The 18,280-nt window shown below is 34.3% G+C and overlaps 1 protein-coding gene across 7 annotated transcripts in view; it reads right to left on the reverse strand.

The window, feature by feature from the left end:
* Positions 1-18,280, reverse strand: part of RALYL (RALY RNA binding protein like) — a 709,315-nt gene that overhangs the window by 363,844 nt on the left and 327,191 nt on the right. For all 7 annotated transcript variants that reach the window (XM_041768619.1, XM_041768615.1, XM_041768623.1 and 4 more), the window contains one exon: positions 10,803-11,081. In XM_041768619.1, the coding sequence (XP_041624553.1) occupies positions 10,803-11,081 (279 nt within the window). The remainder of the gene's footprint in view (positions 1-10,802; positions 11,082-18,280) is intronic.

Here is an 18,280-nt window from a genome sequence, read left to right on the forward strand (position 1 = left end):
GGAAGATTTAATGAAAAAAAAATCACATCTCTAAAAGGCATTATATTCAAGATATAAAGAAAAATAACTTCTAGAAAAAGTCTGTTGGTTTTTTGTTGTTGTTGTTTAAAATCAGTAAACATGTCAACTATACAGACAATCCTGTTCCTGGTGTTTGTGTTTTTAAGGATTAAAACAGACTGGTGATATAAATGGTAAACTACACTCATAAACACATTATTATAATTGCTATGAAAGGTACATATTGGGTTTTGTTTTCTGGGTAACTGGAAAAGATTTGTTCTTATTTCTTTTTAAAGATTTTTATTTATTTACTCATAGAGACACACACACACACAGAGGCAGAGACACAGGCAGAGGGAGAAGCAGGCTCCATGCAGAGAGCCTGACGTGGGACTCGATCCAGGGTCTTCAGGATCCCTCCTTGGGCTGCAGGCGGCGCTAAACCGCTGCACCACCGGAGCTGCCCAGCTTTGTTCTTATTATAAGCTATGAGTTATTTTCAAAATAATTCAAAGCATTGTTTTCATATAGTTTACTTTGATTAAAGCTAATATAACATTTCTGAATCAATAGAGTTTATTTTACTATAATTGCTCTAAAGTAGTGATTCTTAACTAGTAGTCATTTTGACCCTCAGAGGACATTTGATAGTATCTGGACATATTTTTGGTTGTCACAATTAGAAAAGGGTGCTACTGGACGTTTACTCATAACAACAAAAAGTAAGTAAATATACGATATTCAGCAAATAGCTTGTAACAAGTGGACTAACTCTGAGTGTAATCTTTATACCCAGAGGACCTCACCCAATGCAATGTCCTGGCTAGAACTGAAAATTAATCATTGACAACTAAGTGAAGAAGTGAATGAGCAAATTAATGTGCATATAAATAGCATGTTACATAATTAAAATGTGGTAATAGCAAAGGGTGCCTGGGTGGCTCAGTCAGTTGGGCATCTAGTCCTTGATTTTGGCTCAGGTCATGATCTCATGGTTTTGAAATGAAGCCTTGAGTTGGGCTCCACACTGGGTATGGAGTCTGCTTAGAACTCTCTCTCTCTCTAAAAAAAAAAAAAAAAAAAAAAAAGAACTCTCTCTCTCCCTCTTCCTCTTCCTCTGCCCCTCCCCCTTCTGAGAAGAAAGAAAGAAAATGTAACAGCAAGTCAAATAATAGTTACCAAATAAAAGACATTCTTTTGAAGCCAATATTCATTTTACTGAACACATATTGTAGGTATTTCTATACACTTGGATTCACCAGTATGACATTCAAAACCCTTCACAGCCTGACACTGATCCTACCTCCCTCCACTCTTCTCCATGAGCCCACTTCTTCATCCACAGGGTAGATCATTCACTTCTGCCCAAATCAGGACTCTAGGTTTAGTAATGTTTCATCACCCAGAATTATTTTTCTAAATCTGTCCATCTTTTTAGCACAGATTTACAATTTCTCCTTCCCTGGAGTCATCTCTTGTCACACCTATAATCACTTTAACTAATCTCTTGTTCTCAGCAATTACTGACTCTACCATAATGACCTGCCTGTACCACCTTTTCAAAGTCTGTTCAGAATCTTACAGCCAAAAAACAAGTAGAGGATTTCTCCTAGCACTACAGGCTGTGATCTCTCTATGCAAATTTTTACCACAAGGCATATACCACATGCAGGCAAAGTTCCAAGCACTTTACAAACATATGTGTTCTGCATTACAGTGTGAACTAAGCACTATTTCTATTTTACGGAAATGGATTCTTAGTGATTAGCTTCTTCAAGCTACTCAGCTACATGCGGCAAAGAGGCTAAATGCTCATTAAAGATGACAACCTGCTTACATGGTTGCTGGTGGGAAGAGCTGCCCAGCCTCACCTTGTCTAGCTGTGTCAATGGCATGTAAGCAGATAGGAGGAGCACCACTTCCAGGATTGAACTACAAAACTGTCAAGAGTCTTGTCCTTCCTCTCTTTTCATTTGTCTGCCAATTTGACTTCTTTCAGGTCCATGGTAGCTATTCACTAAAAGATACCAGAACTTCCCACTGCCTGGTCCCTGAGTGAAAGAGGACAACAGAGCCTCCGCCTGACCCTGCCCATCTTTTCTCCAGGGTACTGACTGCATTTTCTGTGAGGAAGAAATAAATTTCTATTACATTACCTATTCAAATGTCAGGGTGTATCTGATACTGAGGCTGGCATTCTTTAACTAATATACTATGCAATATTTGACCTTGAGAAAGATCAAGTAAGTTGACAAGTCTACTTTAAGTACAAATGCAATAGAAAATGAGGACTGTACATTCAAGTCGGCCCCAGATCATCCTGGTTTACACCTGCTTTGACAGCATAAACTTTAATAGCACCTCTTCTCACTCTTAGAAGTATTTTGGTTTAGATGGTAAAGAATACAGTCACCCTACTGATATATTGATATGAAAAGAACTGCTGGCAAGAATAAATAGTGAAAATAATTAGGGTCAGGATATACTGAGCTTGATATACTACAAAACCATTTGTGTGATTTAAGGCAAGTTAATTTCTTTGAGCTTCAGTTCCTAGCCAGCAGAATAGGCATAAATACTCATATTACTTACCTCTCAGTGCTGTTCTAAGAATGAAAGAAGAGAATCTGTGCTTGAAAGAGCTTTCAGAATGATAAGGTACTAGGGAAATATTTAGCTATTAGTAAGACAAACCTATGAGAGCATGCCATTTTAAGGACCACAAATAAAATCTCTCTTAAAACCAATATATCATTTACTATAACCTTTGAATAAAATATGTATCTTAATATTTAATGCTTATTAAAGACTAGATTATATTTAGAAAAAAATTAAACCTGGCCCACTGAATAACTACCTCTAGGGTGTCTGACTTTAGAGAGAATGAATACCTAGTTGCCTTACAAAAATATTTCAGTGCCTTCTCTTTAGAGCAGCCCTTAATTGTAACTACTCTCTTTCTAGGGAGCTTGCAACTGCAGCTTCTCCACCTTTATCCTCCTCCTCCCCTTCCAATTCCTTCTCCTCCTTCTTCCTCTTTGTCTCCATCTTCCTGTATTGCTCTTTCAATGGGAGGAAAAAAGCCCCTCAGGGAAACCCATCTGTTCCTCCAGCCATCCAACCACTCATCCTGCCTATGTGCCATTTGCCATGAAAGTATCAATACTCTGCTCAGTGCTAAGATGATTAATATAAACATACACAGTCAACGTTATCAAGGAACTTAGAGAAAGAAGAAACAGATCCCAGTTACAAAATAGTAAATACAAAAATGTAATTAAGAAGAAGATAATGTGCTAGAAAGGGAAGTAAAACATTTCAACTATGTTTGAGGGATCAGAGTAGGTTTCCTTAAAGTAAGGATATTTGATCTGAAGGATGAATAGCCAAGTGAAGGGAGTGAAGAAGTGAGGAAGTAAGGTGAGGTGGTAGGGAGTTTAGTAGGGAAGAACATTCCACACAAAGAGCATTTGCAAAGGGCAGGGGAAGGAAAGAAGATGATCTGCTCAAAGAATTGAGAGGAGTCAATTCAGATGGAACACGGAGCAAGGCTGAGAGGGTAGTGGTAAGTCTGCAGATGAGCCAGAAACAAATCACATAGAAACTTGTAGGCCACAGCAAGGGTCTTTTTCTTCTGAGAACAATGATAAATCTTTGAAAGTTTTTATCAGAGGGTGACAACATTAGATTTGTATTTTGAAAAGATCATTCTGGATGCAAAATGGTAGCTGATGATAAGAACACATTTGAAATCCACTACTCCTAAGGCATGCTTCATAGATTGTTACAAGCATTTGTCTGTGTTTTTCTTCTTTCCCGTTACTCAGTATGGATCTCCAGTATCTTCCTTTCTACCACTGCAATTCCACTACTTCCTTCGCGACCAGGATTAAGACTATCCATCAGATTTACTTTAACATTAACAATATATTCATCATGTTCCTTCTCCGAATTCCTTCAGCATTTGCATGACATTTATAATGTAAAGAAATCAATTCTCCACTTTACATATTCCTTTTCTAAGCTAGATTCTGCTCCTCAACAACAGAGACCTATATTCAGGTTTCAGAGCAAGAATGATTTCTATAGATAAATTATGCTTTTGTTTGGGGTTCTTCCTATTACTAACAGTTGACTTGGTAAGTTCATATATCATTGTGTCTTTTGTAAGCATCATAAGAGTGAAATAATCTAAAAATAAAAAACACATCACAAATATTTATTTATAGCATGTGTGTAATCAAGCCAGTGTAATCAGTAGGAATTTGCATTGATCTAGACTTAGTCTCCAACCTCTGCATAATATTTTAGTACAAAAGGACACTTTAGGCATGACCTCTCACATAAAAAATTGTCAACATTAAGCACTTAAAAAGTGTGTTTCATCTTACACATAATGTATTTGAGGAAAAAAAAATTCCAATGACTAAATTTAGATTAGAACAATGCAACAAATATTTCCAATATTATCAACTTAAAATACAAATTCAATGAAATATTAAGAAGAGGATACATTAGTATTTCATCTTTTAAAATTTAAATTTTAATGAATAACCAAACTGAGATTCATTTTTATAAGGAGCTTTACCTTTTAGAGACTGTGTTTTTTAGAAAAAATTATTCAGAGCTGATTTCGCAGCTGGACTCTGATTTTTTTAAGAATCCCAACTAATGTGAACCAAGAGGCAATCAATTGTTCTTTGCCACAGAGGCTTAGAAATCCTCCATTACATATCAAAGGCATGAAGCCAGGGATAAAAAAGGGATATCCTTTTTATAAGGTGGTGCAAAAGATGTGCGGAAAAACTGAACACATATAAAGGCGACTACGTTAAGTCATGGCCAAGTTTCCTTTTCTGTACAACACCCACAGGGTATGCTGTGATTAGTATTTGGAAGGCAGCAATGCCAACAACCCATCTTTCCACCCAGTTCATTTATTTGAAATGCTTTAATGCGTTCAATTATCATAGCTCCAAACATATGATTAAGGGTATTTATCAGCTAAATATCCTCAGAAAGCCAACTGTGACCTGGGAATGAAGAGACATCAGTGGGGAAAAGAAGAGAGGGCTGATTTTGAAGCATGTGTCACAGCCTGGCAGCAGAACCTGGCATGGAGTCACATCGCACAAAAGTCTGAATGAGTCAACTTATTCGGAAATGGGAGAAATGAGAGAAGAAGGAAATGGCAGGGAAGGAAACATGTCTACCTCACAATTAGGTCTGGGACATACCTTGGTCATAGGTAGAGTCTTTATTACTTGAAGTCACAGGTCGTGAAGTGCCCTTCACTGGATACCATCAAAGGAGGTAGGGAGACATTCCAGGGGAAATTTGTTAATTGGGAAACACTTTTTATTTCCGTACATTTACATACAAATCTTCCCCCAAAGTGCAACAGATGTGACATCATGCAGATGTTTAGCTTTGAACTACAGTTCTGAACTCAGTTTAGGCTTATGTTATGATGATTGAGCACCTCCAGAGTCATCCTAGTCGGTTAAAAAAAAAAAAGGAAAACGAGATATTTTTTGGAGTTTGAGGAAATAAGTATATTTGTTCATTTTTGTTTAATTGCTCTTGAGTAGTAAATATACAGAAGTCTAAACTCAAGGAAAATACCACCATCTTAGTTATTTGTTTATGTGCCATATGCCTATAAGGGAAATAAACCTCAAGAAGCAAACTTTGTATTCAATAAAACATTTGTTGGGTTCATTAACATGTTGATAAAATGAATGAACCACTCAAGGCATCCAAGGCGCCTTTTCTCTTGTTATGGTATGGAATTTAGGAGTCTCTGCCAAAAATGTAAGAATAAAAAATCCAAGAGAGGGAAGTTAATCAAGACGTTAGACCATGACCTACTTTCAAAATCCAGATTAGAGTTCCAGTATTTTGAGCTCCAACTTCTGAGCACTATAATTTTTTAGGTAGGATTCAGCAACTTTTAAAATAATTTCCCATTTTATCTGAGTTTGAAAAGAATGCAAAATATATACTATTTAAAATTTCAATTCAGAATTTGATGACAATTTCATGGTAAAAGATGTTTTCTCCAAAAGACACGGAATGTTTTATAATACAGATATATAGAATTATTGGTCTTACATTTTCACGTGCCCTAACATAATCAAGTGAATAAAATCATCCTCCCTGGATCTATAATGGTTGACTTGCATTTGGTCTGAGGAACATTCCTATTTTTGCCAATGGTTTTATTAAAGAAAGACAATGAAACCTGGCAAGGTAGATAAAGCTTTCTCTGCTACTCAACTGGGCAGATGGCCTTGGGTATAGAAGACACTGATATGGAAAGAAACTTTAACATTAAAGATAAGGTGCTTAAACTCTCATAAATGACATTTTAAAATATTAGAATCAAGAAAATATTTGCATCTATGGCCTTGGAAGTTTGGAAATCAGTAACACTTTAAGGGACGTGACTTGAGGACTGTGCAGCTAAGAGTCCTCCAATACAGGAAGTTTAGGAAGGCCATGGTCAACTACAGCTTAGAGACCTTAGAGCTAGGAGAGGAAATAGCACTGTAGAAAATACTTTGGACTTAAATTTTCAGAGGGCTTATCCAAAAAGTTCTTCTTTTTACTGACCCCAAGTTTTCTCCATAGATCCATTTTAAGCCAAGAGTCTTCTGACCTTATATGTTTTCCCTGGGTCAGCTTATCCATTTCTATAGCTTCAACACTATCTATGCTGAGAATACACACGTCTCTAGTCAGTCCAAATCTCTCCTCTTAGTTTGTACTTGTGTATCCAAGATCCTATAGATCCATACACCTCCATATCCTTAGGCATACCCTTCAAACTTAACACATGTATTCAGTCCTGCACTCACTGTCTTAACACAAAAACCTTTTTCCTTAGGAAATCATTGTCTGTCCTGGTGATTTTCAAGACTATCCAAAAAAAAAAAAAAAAAACAAACAAACACACAAAAAAAGCAAACCCTCAACGCAGAACATGGAAATCATTCTTGATTCTTCTATCTCTCTCTGTTTCTGTCTCACCCACTGTGCCAACCAGTTATTTAATCTTAGTGATCCTACCTGCTATTCCTCATTTTTTCCTCTTCATTTCCATAATTTCCATTCCTCTTTTGGTAGTCTCCCAGCATATGTTCCATTTCTAGTTTTATATCACACTAATCCATCCATCAAACTGCTGATGGATTTTTTTTCAGTAAAAGACAATTCAACACACTGTTTTCGAAGTTAAAATCTTTCAGTGTCAAAACAGCCACTCATATTTCCATTTATTAAATTTTGGGTTTCATCATACTCATAGCCTATTCTCAGATTAAGGATATATTTAGAACCTCCATAGAAATATAAGGTCTCACCTATTCTATATAATGTTTAGCTTTTTTCTGGTACTACTGATGTTTAATATCTAAATTGTACATAAAGATTTTTAAATACATAGTGAAATGAAAAGATTGTTTCCATTTAGAAGTTATTTAACTATGCATTGAGATCAAATAAGATAATACAGGTAAAGTACTAACCCAGTGCAAGGATTCCTTCATCAGTATTAATTTTCTTCTGACTCTAAGAGAAAGAAGAATGCTTACACAAGTTGTGGTATATGAAGCTAATACCAATTTCATATGATGGTCTATTATTTGATCATAAGCAATTCACTTCAAATTAAGGGCTTGTAGGGCTTGATGGGGGCTGCAAATCATGAAGGCTTTATCTGAGAGTCAAAAAAAATTCAAGAAGCAAGTGATTTACCTAAACCCAAGTTTTGCCTCCTCACCAAAAACAAAAGTACAATATTTAAAGCCAGAAACAAATATACCTCCTGGAAAACTAAGTCTTCTTCAGGACTTGACTGAAGGACCTGCTCTCACAAGGAACAATTCGAAGACTTGCCTGATTTTCTAAAAATATAGTTTTAGAAAAGGTGGGTACATTCAGACACTTGATCTGAAAAGCAAAGTTATTAACCATTATAAAGCACTTGCTTTGTATGAAAAGAAATTCGGCTCAGACACAAGTAGTGAAAGACTTGATTTCAACAGAAAGAATAAAGTCTTTCACTTGGATTCAAGCAGAAAGAGTGATTATGGCTGATCAAGATATATGCTACAGAGATTAACCTGAGGATACAACAAAGAGGATCTGAGATGAATGACTAGAAATGAGAAATGATATCTTATTAGAAGCACAATTTAATTCTGTGCTCTCAGAGCATAGTGATTCAGTGTCACCATTTTTTTCCCTTGGGTTTTTCTAAATAAGTCACAAAATTTTTAGTATTGATGTTCTCCTTGCTTTCTTCTCAACAGGAGAGTAATCAACTGAGCAGTAGGAGGACACCAGATTCTGGAAAATTAGCTATAATTCACTGGTGAGTGAAGAGCATGCAATTGTTGATCTCAGGGTCTTGAGTTCAAGCCCCACATTGTGAATAGAAATTACTTAAAAATATATGGTTCATGAGTAAGTGAATTAGACTTTTAATTGACCATATATTGATAACTAATTTCTAAAAAAAATAATCAAAACATTTCTACAAGTAGCTACTATTTTCATAAAAGTCAGGATACAGGCAATAAAGGGGTATTTCTCTGACATTGCTGGAATGTGGCCTTGAAATAAGAATTTCAACTTAGAAAGAAAAACAAATATTATCAGAAAATTTCCATTTCAAGGTAAACAAGCCGATTTGAGACATTAAGGGAAATAAGAACAAATAAAAAACTTACCAGTGTCTTTTGGAAAATCTTACCTTTCTTTAAAATATAAAAAAATGAATTAGAGAAAGGTAAATAAAAAGTATATTCCTATATGAAAGTGATTATTTGTGGGTCTGTAGCAAGCAGTTATGTAAAAATCTTTTCCCCCCTTAAGACTATCATCTCAGAAGTCACTCTCATTTTACTGAATTCTATGGCTTCCCCAAAATTTGTTATAACTATATTATGTCTGAATAATACAATGTTCTTTTTTTAAGATTTTATTTATTAACTCATGAGAGACACAGGGAGAGAGGCAGAGAAACAGGCAGAGGGGGAAGCAGGCTCCCTTCAAGCCCTCTCGATCCTGGGACCCTGGGACCACGCCCTGAGCCGAAGGCAGATGCTCAACCACTGAGCCACCCAGGCGTCCCTAATGCAATGTTCTTAACATGCTTCTAACTTGATTTGTCTATGCTTTGAGCTTGTTTCTTTTATATACTCCTTTATATCTTTGTGATCTGTGGACATGATAGAGGTACATCATAAATTATGCCAGATACTGATGAGTGCTATGAAAAAAATATATATAAAGTGCAGTCATGGAATAGACAATGTAGGTAAGAGAGTAACTTATTTTAGATAAGTTGGTCAGGAAAAGCCTCAGGCAGGGAAATTTTGAGTACAGCACACAATCAAGTAGGAAGCAATAAATTAGCAAAAATCTGTCTTCTTAGCAGAAGGAAGAGCAATCCCAAAGCTCCAAAGTATTAACAATCTTGGAACATTTGAGGCATATCAAGATGGCCAGCATTACTGACTTGGTACACAAAGGCAGAGAGGAGGAGATGAAGTTGAAGATGCAGGTATAGTACAGAATATATAAATCTTACCATGGGTAAGATGGAAAAAGCATTAGAGTTTTAAGAGCATGTTAATGGCATCATCACATTTATGTTTTCAAAGGACACTGGCAAGAGTAGAAAGTCCACAGACCAATTGGATGGTTATTTGAGTAGTCTAGATTACATATAATGGTGGACTGGATGAGATGGCCATTGGTATATATCTAAAAGGTGATTGGGTTTGGGATATATCGAAGGCAAGAAACATGATGATGGATTATATCTGGATTGTGTGGAGAACAGAAGAATCAGAGCTGACACCTTAGTTTTTGTTTGAAAAATTGGATTAAGTGAGGGTTCCAGTTACTGTGATGGAGAAGCCTGGGAATGAAGGAAGTCGAGGTTGTGAAAAATCAAGAGTTTTGTTCTGGGAATATAATGCTGAGAGAAGATGTTGTATAATCAATCTAAAATATGAATCTGGACAGGCTAAGAGATACTCACATTAAGGAATCACTGATGTATTAATTATGCTTTTTCCTCGTGTAGAAAAATAGACTAATTTTTATTTTTTAATTTACATATTTAGTATGAAATATTTCCTTGTAAGTATATTCACATCTTACCTCAGACTATATTATTTACTTTCCTTTGAAAAAAAACTATATATCCTTGGACATTATTCAAAAATTTGATTATTCATTGCACATGACTGCACAGGCATGATGTACAAGATTCCACACTAGATAAGAAAGAGTGAATTATATTCCTTTTCCAGTACTCAAGATTGACTTCTTTTTACTATTTTCTATCCCTTCTCTTCAAACAATAAAAACAGGAAGTTAGGAAAATATGTTAGCCCTCAGAGCAAATGCTGTCAGTATAAAAGGCAGAGTTATTATTTCACTTGGCATAGTATTTCCTGGAAGATAGATATCATTTCAAGTCAAATAAAGTTAAATATGATGCATATTTTTTATTTGCCTGGCCCTGTTAGGCTTGATGGAGGTAACAAGTACTACGAAGCAGACTTGATCACAAGTTTATAAATTTGTAGAGAAAATAAGAAACATGTAAAAACAAAATGAAAACTTGAAAATAATATAAATTATAAATACACAAACACTATACTTGGTTAAATAACAGATAGATATTATGCAGTAGTGCCAGCTTTTTAACAGTAAAACTATATGCAGATATGTGCAAAAACTAGAACACCATGTGAAAACCATATGTGAGCGTAACTTACCAAGCGGTTGGCCAGCAATGATTCTGGCATTTTCTCCAGCCACTGCAGCTCTTGCATGTCGTTCACTCATGTACTGTACAAATGCATAGCCTTTGTGAACTGAGCATCCAACTATTTTTCCGTACTTCGAGAAAATGGCTTCAATGTCAACTTTCTTGACAATGGCTGTATTTAGATTGCCGATGAAAACACGGGAGTTGATGGACTTGGGGTCATTCTTATTGGTGACATTGCTGGTCTGTGTTTTGCCAGTCATGGTTGGCTCGCCTTGTTTTAATCCTTGAAGAAACAAACAAAAATAATCAAAAGGAAAATAATTAGTTTTAATGGATACTACTGGCTTTTAACATTTTTCAACAGTGTACCAGGTAACCTCAAATCCCTATTTACTCCTGATTTTCTTGAGAAGAGAATTTAATAACATAAAAAGTGAAGATTACATTACAGAATGCAGTTAAGAAAACACTTATAAACACTTAGCATACAGTTTTAAATAAATTCTTAATAAAATAAAATAAAATAAATTCTTGATTTATTTTTCCAAAATTCAGTATAATGACTAAACCTTTTGTAGTTGTTTTTATTTTAAGTCTATCAGTTTTTCAGAAGCAAGTTTGAGGTATATGTTACCTTATATTGCTGAGTGCATGCATTTTTAGATCTACATTTTCTGTAAAAAGTACATATATTGGATATTTCATTATCAGAACCTTTCTATCAGAAACTAAAAATTACTTCCACTAAATGCTGTAGAGGAGAAAAAGAGTTTAAAATTAATTTAAAAATTGAACATAAGAAAAACATAATTAATTTATGTTTTTCTTTACTTACAAGAAGCAAGTAAGAGATAGAGTTAATTCTGTACATTATCTTTAACTGAACCAATATCATATACTGGTTTAAAAAAAGAGACAGTATATGTAGCTAGTTTTCATCAATGATCAGCAAATTAGTAGACTGGGTATCTGTGTTGAAATTTCTATTCTCAAACTCATTTTTAATTCATTTAACTAACAGTTCCTATGTTGCCTAAGGACTGCCAGTATTTTAAAAACTGTTTTCTGAGCTTGGCAGAGTATTTAATTGTGCTTAATTAAACTCAATGAAACTTTATTTCTACGTACTCCAGCACTTATAGATTTATTTTTGTAAGGTTTTAAAAATTCATTCATTCGTTTATTCAACAATATTTTCTAAGCATCTTTTTTCTTTCTTTCTTTCTTTCTTTCTTTCTTTTTGTTTGTTTTTGGCCAGGCATTTTCTTCTAAAGTGACTACTAGTTTTAAAAAACCAATATGGTGAAACTAAAAAAATTTTTTTTGAAACTAAAATTTCAACAAGGATACAATCTCTGACATTGATGATCATTGTCAAACATTAGCTAATTAATACATTTTATCAGTGATACAAATATATACACACACACTTTTATATGAATAATCTATTTCAAAACCTTATAGCTATAAAAGCAATTAATAAATACATATTTTTAAAGTAATTTTAATGACATTTCTAAGTTGAGCATTAAGGTGGAAGTCTTAAAGGCATGCAAATTGAATATGTTTGAGGATGTATCTATGCATTTAAACCAGCTACTTCTGAAATCAAGAGCAACCAAATAACATAAAAATGTTTCAGATTAGGTTGTTAATGATCACACCTTGGATTATTAAAATTTTACTAAATATTGGACAGTCAACACTATACATAACTCTTTATAATGAAGGTTGAGTTCATAAACATTTAGATATTACATAAAAAGTAATAGCATGGCATCATTAAAATCAAGGATTATATTGCTGCCTTTTTTGTTTCCATTTAATTAGATTTCGGTGGTTGCTTTATGAATTATTCAAGGTTAGGGTTAAAGGAAAGTTGATTTTTTTTTATTTTGCAATGTGAGTTATTGCATACCTCAAGACAAATGCTCTGAGAATCAACTGAAAAAAGAAAAATCAAGGTGTACATACGTATTTTAAACAAATATTTAGCTTCCTCATATAATTTTGTGTATTTTAATCACAATGAAAGGGAAAAATATACTAAAGATCCACTTTGGGGTCTCCAGAATCTCTTATCTTTCTTATTACTCCAGGCTAACATCAATAATGCAATCCATAGAAATACTACTATTTTCTTTTTGCTCTTTGTGATCAGTATTTTTAGAAATATCATAGAATTACTTTCAGTAATAAACAATTCCTAAGGTTGATGTTTTATTTCCTAAAAAGGAATGAACTGGTTAAAATGCAAACTCAAGAACTGTTACATTGGGTCAGACCCTTGGTTGATAGAGCCCAGTGGTCTGCCTTTGATAATGACCCCAAGTCAAATTTAAGATGAAGACACAGCTGCACTAGACTTCTCACTGTAAATAGCAACATGCCCTCTCTGACTTCATCCTTTTCCTCTATGCAAATGACTCTCAAAACTGTAAGTCCTGGTTGCCAACTATGTAATACTACTTATTGACTCTTAAACATCTTAAAGTCTATATGTATCTACTCTCTCACATAAGATTACTTGAGAGTTTCTTTCAGCATTTATAATAATATTGTCATTAACATTTCAACATTCTCTGCAGAACTGTCTTAATTCCTAGTGTAATATTTAGCTTGTACTTCTCTATACATGAATCTTCAATCAGTTGAAGGATTTCACTTTTAGACACGATAGAATAACAAGGGTTTTAACTTTCTCGACTCCAAAAACCAGAAAACTAGGCTAATATAGATGAAACAACTGTTTTCAGACATTAAACCACAGGCATTGCAGAGCCATGACATCTTAGAGAAAAGAAACATATTTCAGGTCATAAGGCTGAGATATGTGTGTGTTTGTGTGTATGTGTGTGGGCACACATATGTGTGTATATGAAAGTAGAAACAGCTACCTAACTGAGTTGAGGCAACAGAAATTAGAGTTCAAGAAGTCTGAGGATACAGGAATTTGTGAGGCAGATTTCAAGAAAGAAGACAATTAGGGGATCCCTGGGTGGCGCGGCGGTTTAGCGCCTGCCTTTGGCCCAGGGCGTGATCCTGGAGACCCAGGATCGAATCCCACATCGGGCTCCTGGTGCATGGAGCCTGCTTCTCCCTCTGCCTGTGTCTCTGCCCCTCTCCCTCTCTCTCTCCCTGTGTGCCTATCATAAATAAATAAAAAAAAAAATTTAAAAAAAAAGGAGGCAATTAAACAGAAAATTCCAGAAATAGTCTTAGGGATCCTTTGAGTCTATGTTGGTTCCTAGAATATGCATGTAAAAGGTGAGCTTTTATGAGGTTGTTTAAAAATTTATTTGAAAGCTATGAGTTTCCAGACCCATAAAAGGCAGAGAATCATCCTGGTTCCTATCACCAACAGTGGAGTGTCCAACTGGCCCCCTGAGCATGAAGTTCAGATATCAGAAGGACCAGGCCTTAGTAGTGGGGATAAATGATCCTTTACAGTAAAAGGTACTCAGGGACTACCCTAACAAAATTTAAAAACAAGTCTCAAGATGATCAAACTAAATCAAAACCAATCTAAATGTCTACCAGAGCAAGGTATAATAATTCTTTAAAAAAATAAAACTTAGACACTCAACAACATGAAATACAAATTTTTCAACATCCAATAAAAAATTCCTAGAGACCTGGGGCACCTGAAAGGCTCAGTCGATTAAGTGTCTGCTTTCAGAACAAGTCATGATCTCAGGGTCTTGGGATTGAGCCCTCCATCAGGCTCCCTGCTCAGTGGGAAGCCTGCTTCTCCTTTCCTTTTGCCACTCCCCCTACTTGTGCTCTCAGGCTCTCTCTGTCAAACAAATAAATACAATCTTTAAAAAAAATTCCTAGAGATCTTATGAATTGGAAAATATGACCCACAACCGGGAAGAAGATTAATTATATATATAACAAAAATCAAAGAGTACATCCACAGATGAAAATTAGATCTAAAATAAAAATATATACTTAATGGATATTACAGGTGATAAGAATCTGCATAAAAACAGATCTGTGAATTTGAAGTTGTAGAAATAATGAATATCCAAAATGTAACACAGAGATAAAACACTAAAAAAACATTAAGCAGGGCCTCAGTAAGTTATACGAAATTTATTTAATATACATATATGTGGAGTCTCACAAGGGCAAAGATATTCAAAGAACAATAGCCAAAATCCTTCCTAATTTGACGAAAATTATATCATCCCACAGATCCAAGAATCTCACTGAATTCTAATCAGAATAAACACAAAGATACCCAGACACATCATAAACAAATTCCTAAAAACCACTGATAAAAAGAAAAATCAAGGAGCTCTGAGGCACTGGAAAAATGCTTACATTGTAAGAAGAACAATCAAGGAGATGTTATAGCAACAAAACAAATGACAAGAGAAAAATGAATTTTTTGGTGAAAATGCAACTAATCCTAGAACTTGTCTCTCTGCTTTTAAGCTAGAAGTTGGAATGGAGTTAGTGTTAAGTGTTTATGAAGGTTGCCAGTGTGAGTGAGGCACTGAATTTTTAATTTTACTTAGTTGATATTAAAGTGATATTTTAATGGGTTTCTGTACCCCTAAAAAGCTAACAGGACTCTGGTCATCTAAAAATATAGAGATTTACTCTATAAATCAGAAGAAATTTGGTTATTTACATATTATGTAGTATGCTTTTGGTCCCAGAAGTTTACAGAAAATATGATGGTATTAGATGTATTTGAGAAGAACAAGTAAAAAAATTAAACAGTTGCCATATGAAGACTAACTTAAGAGTAGGGTTTTCATTCTGAAAATACCACACTCAGAAGGTGAATACTCTATAAAATCATAAAAACTATGTTTAGAATAGTCAAAAGCCTTTCATCTGTCTTCAAAGGAGATTTCTACCCTTGAATCTAAGGGGGATATGTTAATTGTTAATTAAAGACAACATTATAATTTACTAAAGAGAAAACATTTTTGGAGCAGACAAGATTAACATGGCAGTAAATTCTATTCTTCTCTTGAGTTCATGGTTCTGAATTTCCAACCTAAATTTGAGATTTACTTAGACACTCATACTGAAAAAAAAAAAAACAATAGCAGCATGAAATATACAAATACTCAAGAAAGTCAGCCAACAATAGTAATTCATGCTATATTTAAAAGCCTAGGAAAAAAATGAAAGGAACACAAAAATGAATAAGGAAAAAATATCATACCCTAAATATTATAATCTGTTAAAATCTAGAGCTAGTACTCAAATAAGTCCTATAATATATGGTAAAACCTTGCAAATGCTGCAAGATTTACAAAACTAAAGTTGTAATTTCTGAAAAGAAAGATCCTATCCAATTGAGAAGACCAGAGAAGACTTCTTGAATTAGAAGATATCCGAATTCATCATTAAAGGACATTACAAAAATTCAGTTAGCATATAGTTCGTTAATTTCTTAGCATTCAAAAGAGGACAGTCATTTTCCACATACTTGTAACTCATCTAAATGTACTTGAATGTTTTTTTTCCATTTAAAAAGTTGGTATAAAACTGCTTAGATTTATAATTCTAAAAAGGGAAAACACTGAACTGAAATAACTGATTTATTTAAGCATCTCTTCTTTTTTTAATTTTTATTTACTTATGATAGTCACACACACACACACACACACACACAGAGGCAGAGACATAGGCAGAGGGAGAAGCAGGCCCCATGCACCGTCAGCCCGATGTGGGATTCGATCCCAGGTCTCCAGGATTGAGCCCTGGGGCAAAGGCAGGCGCCAAACTGCTGCGCCACCCAGGGATCCCTAAGCATCTCTTCTTGGACAAAATAAAGCATAAGAAGGTCCCCCCAAAAAGTCTGAAATTTATTCTTCAGAAAACCATCCACAGTTTAGGAAGACATAACATATCTACCAGGGCAGTGAGAGACAGTTCTTCAATAGAATCCATAATATTGCATAAACACTATTTTGTGAAAAATCTTCAGAAAATCAAGTCCATGTGATGATATCTCTATCATTCATAAAGAAAGACATTATAATTACAGTGAATATTTAAGTCTTAAATCTCAAACTACTTCCTGAAATAAGCCAAAGCTAGCATTATAAAAGTAAATGTTAGGGAATATGTACATATGAAGGGAAATATATACAAATGAAGGAAAAAAAGTAATTCTAATCTGAAGATATTTACTGTTAAAATTTTGTGGGTTGTCATTTCTTTCCAGTACTTAGAAGAAAATGAATTGCAAATTAGAAAAAAAAAAGTCATCAATCTACAGACCAATTGCCATTACTTATTATTTCAACACTCATTTTATTATGCTATTAAATCATCATATTGGATATTGAAGTCACATACTAATAAGCTATATATCATTTTCTTCATTCTCTTGATGAGCATTTAGCTTGTTTCCAATTCTTTAAGATCACAAACGTATCTCAGATAAACAATGACAAATTTAGTGAGGACAACTTTCTTTCTTTCTTTCTTTCTTTCTTTCTTTCTTTCTTTCTTTCTTTCTTCTTTCTTTCTTTCTTTCTTTCTTTCTTTCTTTTTCTTTTTCTTTCTTTCTTTCTTTCTTTCTTTCTTTTTTCTTTTCTTTTTTTTTTGTTTTTTTGAGGACAACTTTCAAATACTAAAATTTCCTGGTCAAATATGAAAGAAAAAACACTGTAATTTAGTTATCAATACTCAGCTATTTTCTAGAGACTTTAAACAGCTTTCTACTCTCACCTGTATTGGCTGTTAATACACTCAAAATAATTTGATGCCCTCCAGTCTTCCCTAAGTACTATTTTCAAAATATTTTCTGATTCATTAGGTTGAATGGGAAGAATGGGCGAACAGACCATAAGTGAAATAAGAAATGGATATCCTATTCTCTGAGATGAAGTAAATGAAGTTTAAGGGCTTAGCTAGATTGTCACTAGCTAAAAATGGAAACAGAATTCTCTTGTACTCAGAAAAAAATGAATTAGTGTTTGGAGCTTCCCAGGCATATCAGCAAAGTCATTATTATTTAAAAATATAATAAAAAATATTATTCTGATTTCTTTGTTAAATGTATACTTTGTTAAGCCTACATATTATATTTTAATAATTAATACTACATAGTATATGTTCAATGTTTATTAAAAATTAACTGTTGATTATAAAGAAATTAAAAACAGTATTAAAATATTTAACTTTCAGCAGCCCTTCTATCACAGTATTGCAATTCAGTTACTACAACTATCAATAACATTCAGAGCAAAAATGAAACTTCCAGGGCACCTGGGTGGCTCAGTGGTAAGCTTCTGCCTTTGGCTCACATCATGAGCCCAGGGTCCATAGGGATCAAGGCTCCCTATGGCGAGCCTGCTTCTCCCTCTGCCTATATCTCTGCTTCTCTCTCTCTCTCTGTCCCTCATGAATAAATGAATAAAATCTTTAAAAAAAATGAAACTTCCTACTCATTAAGTTTTGCAAACACGTGAATTGTAGTCACATCAATGCATTCTTTATAAAACT

Source organism: Vulpes lagopus, chromosome 9, assembly GCF_018345385.1.
Source record: "Vulpes lagopus strain Blue_001 chromosome 9, ASM1834538v1, whole genome shotgun sequence".
NCBI lineage: Eukaryota > Metazoa > Chordata > Mammalia > Carnivora > Canidae > Vulpes > Vulpes lagopus.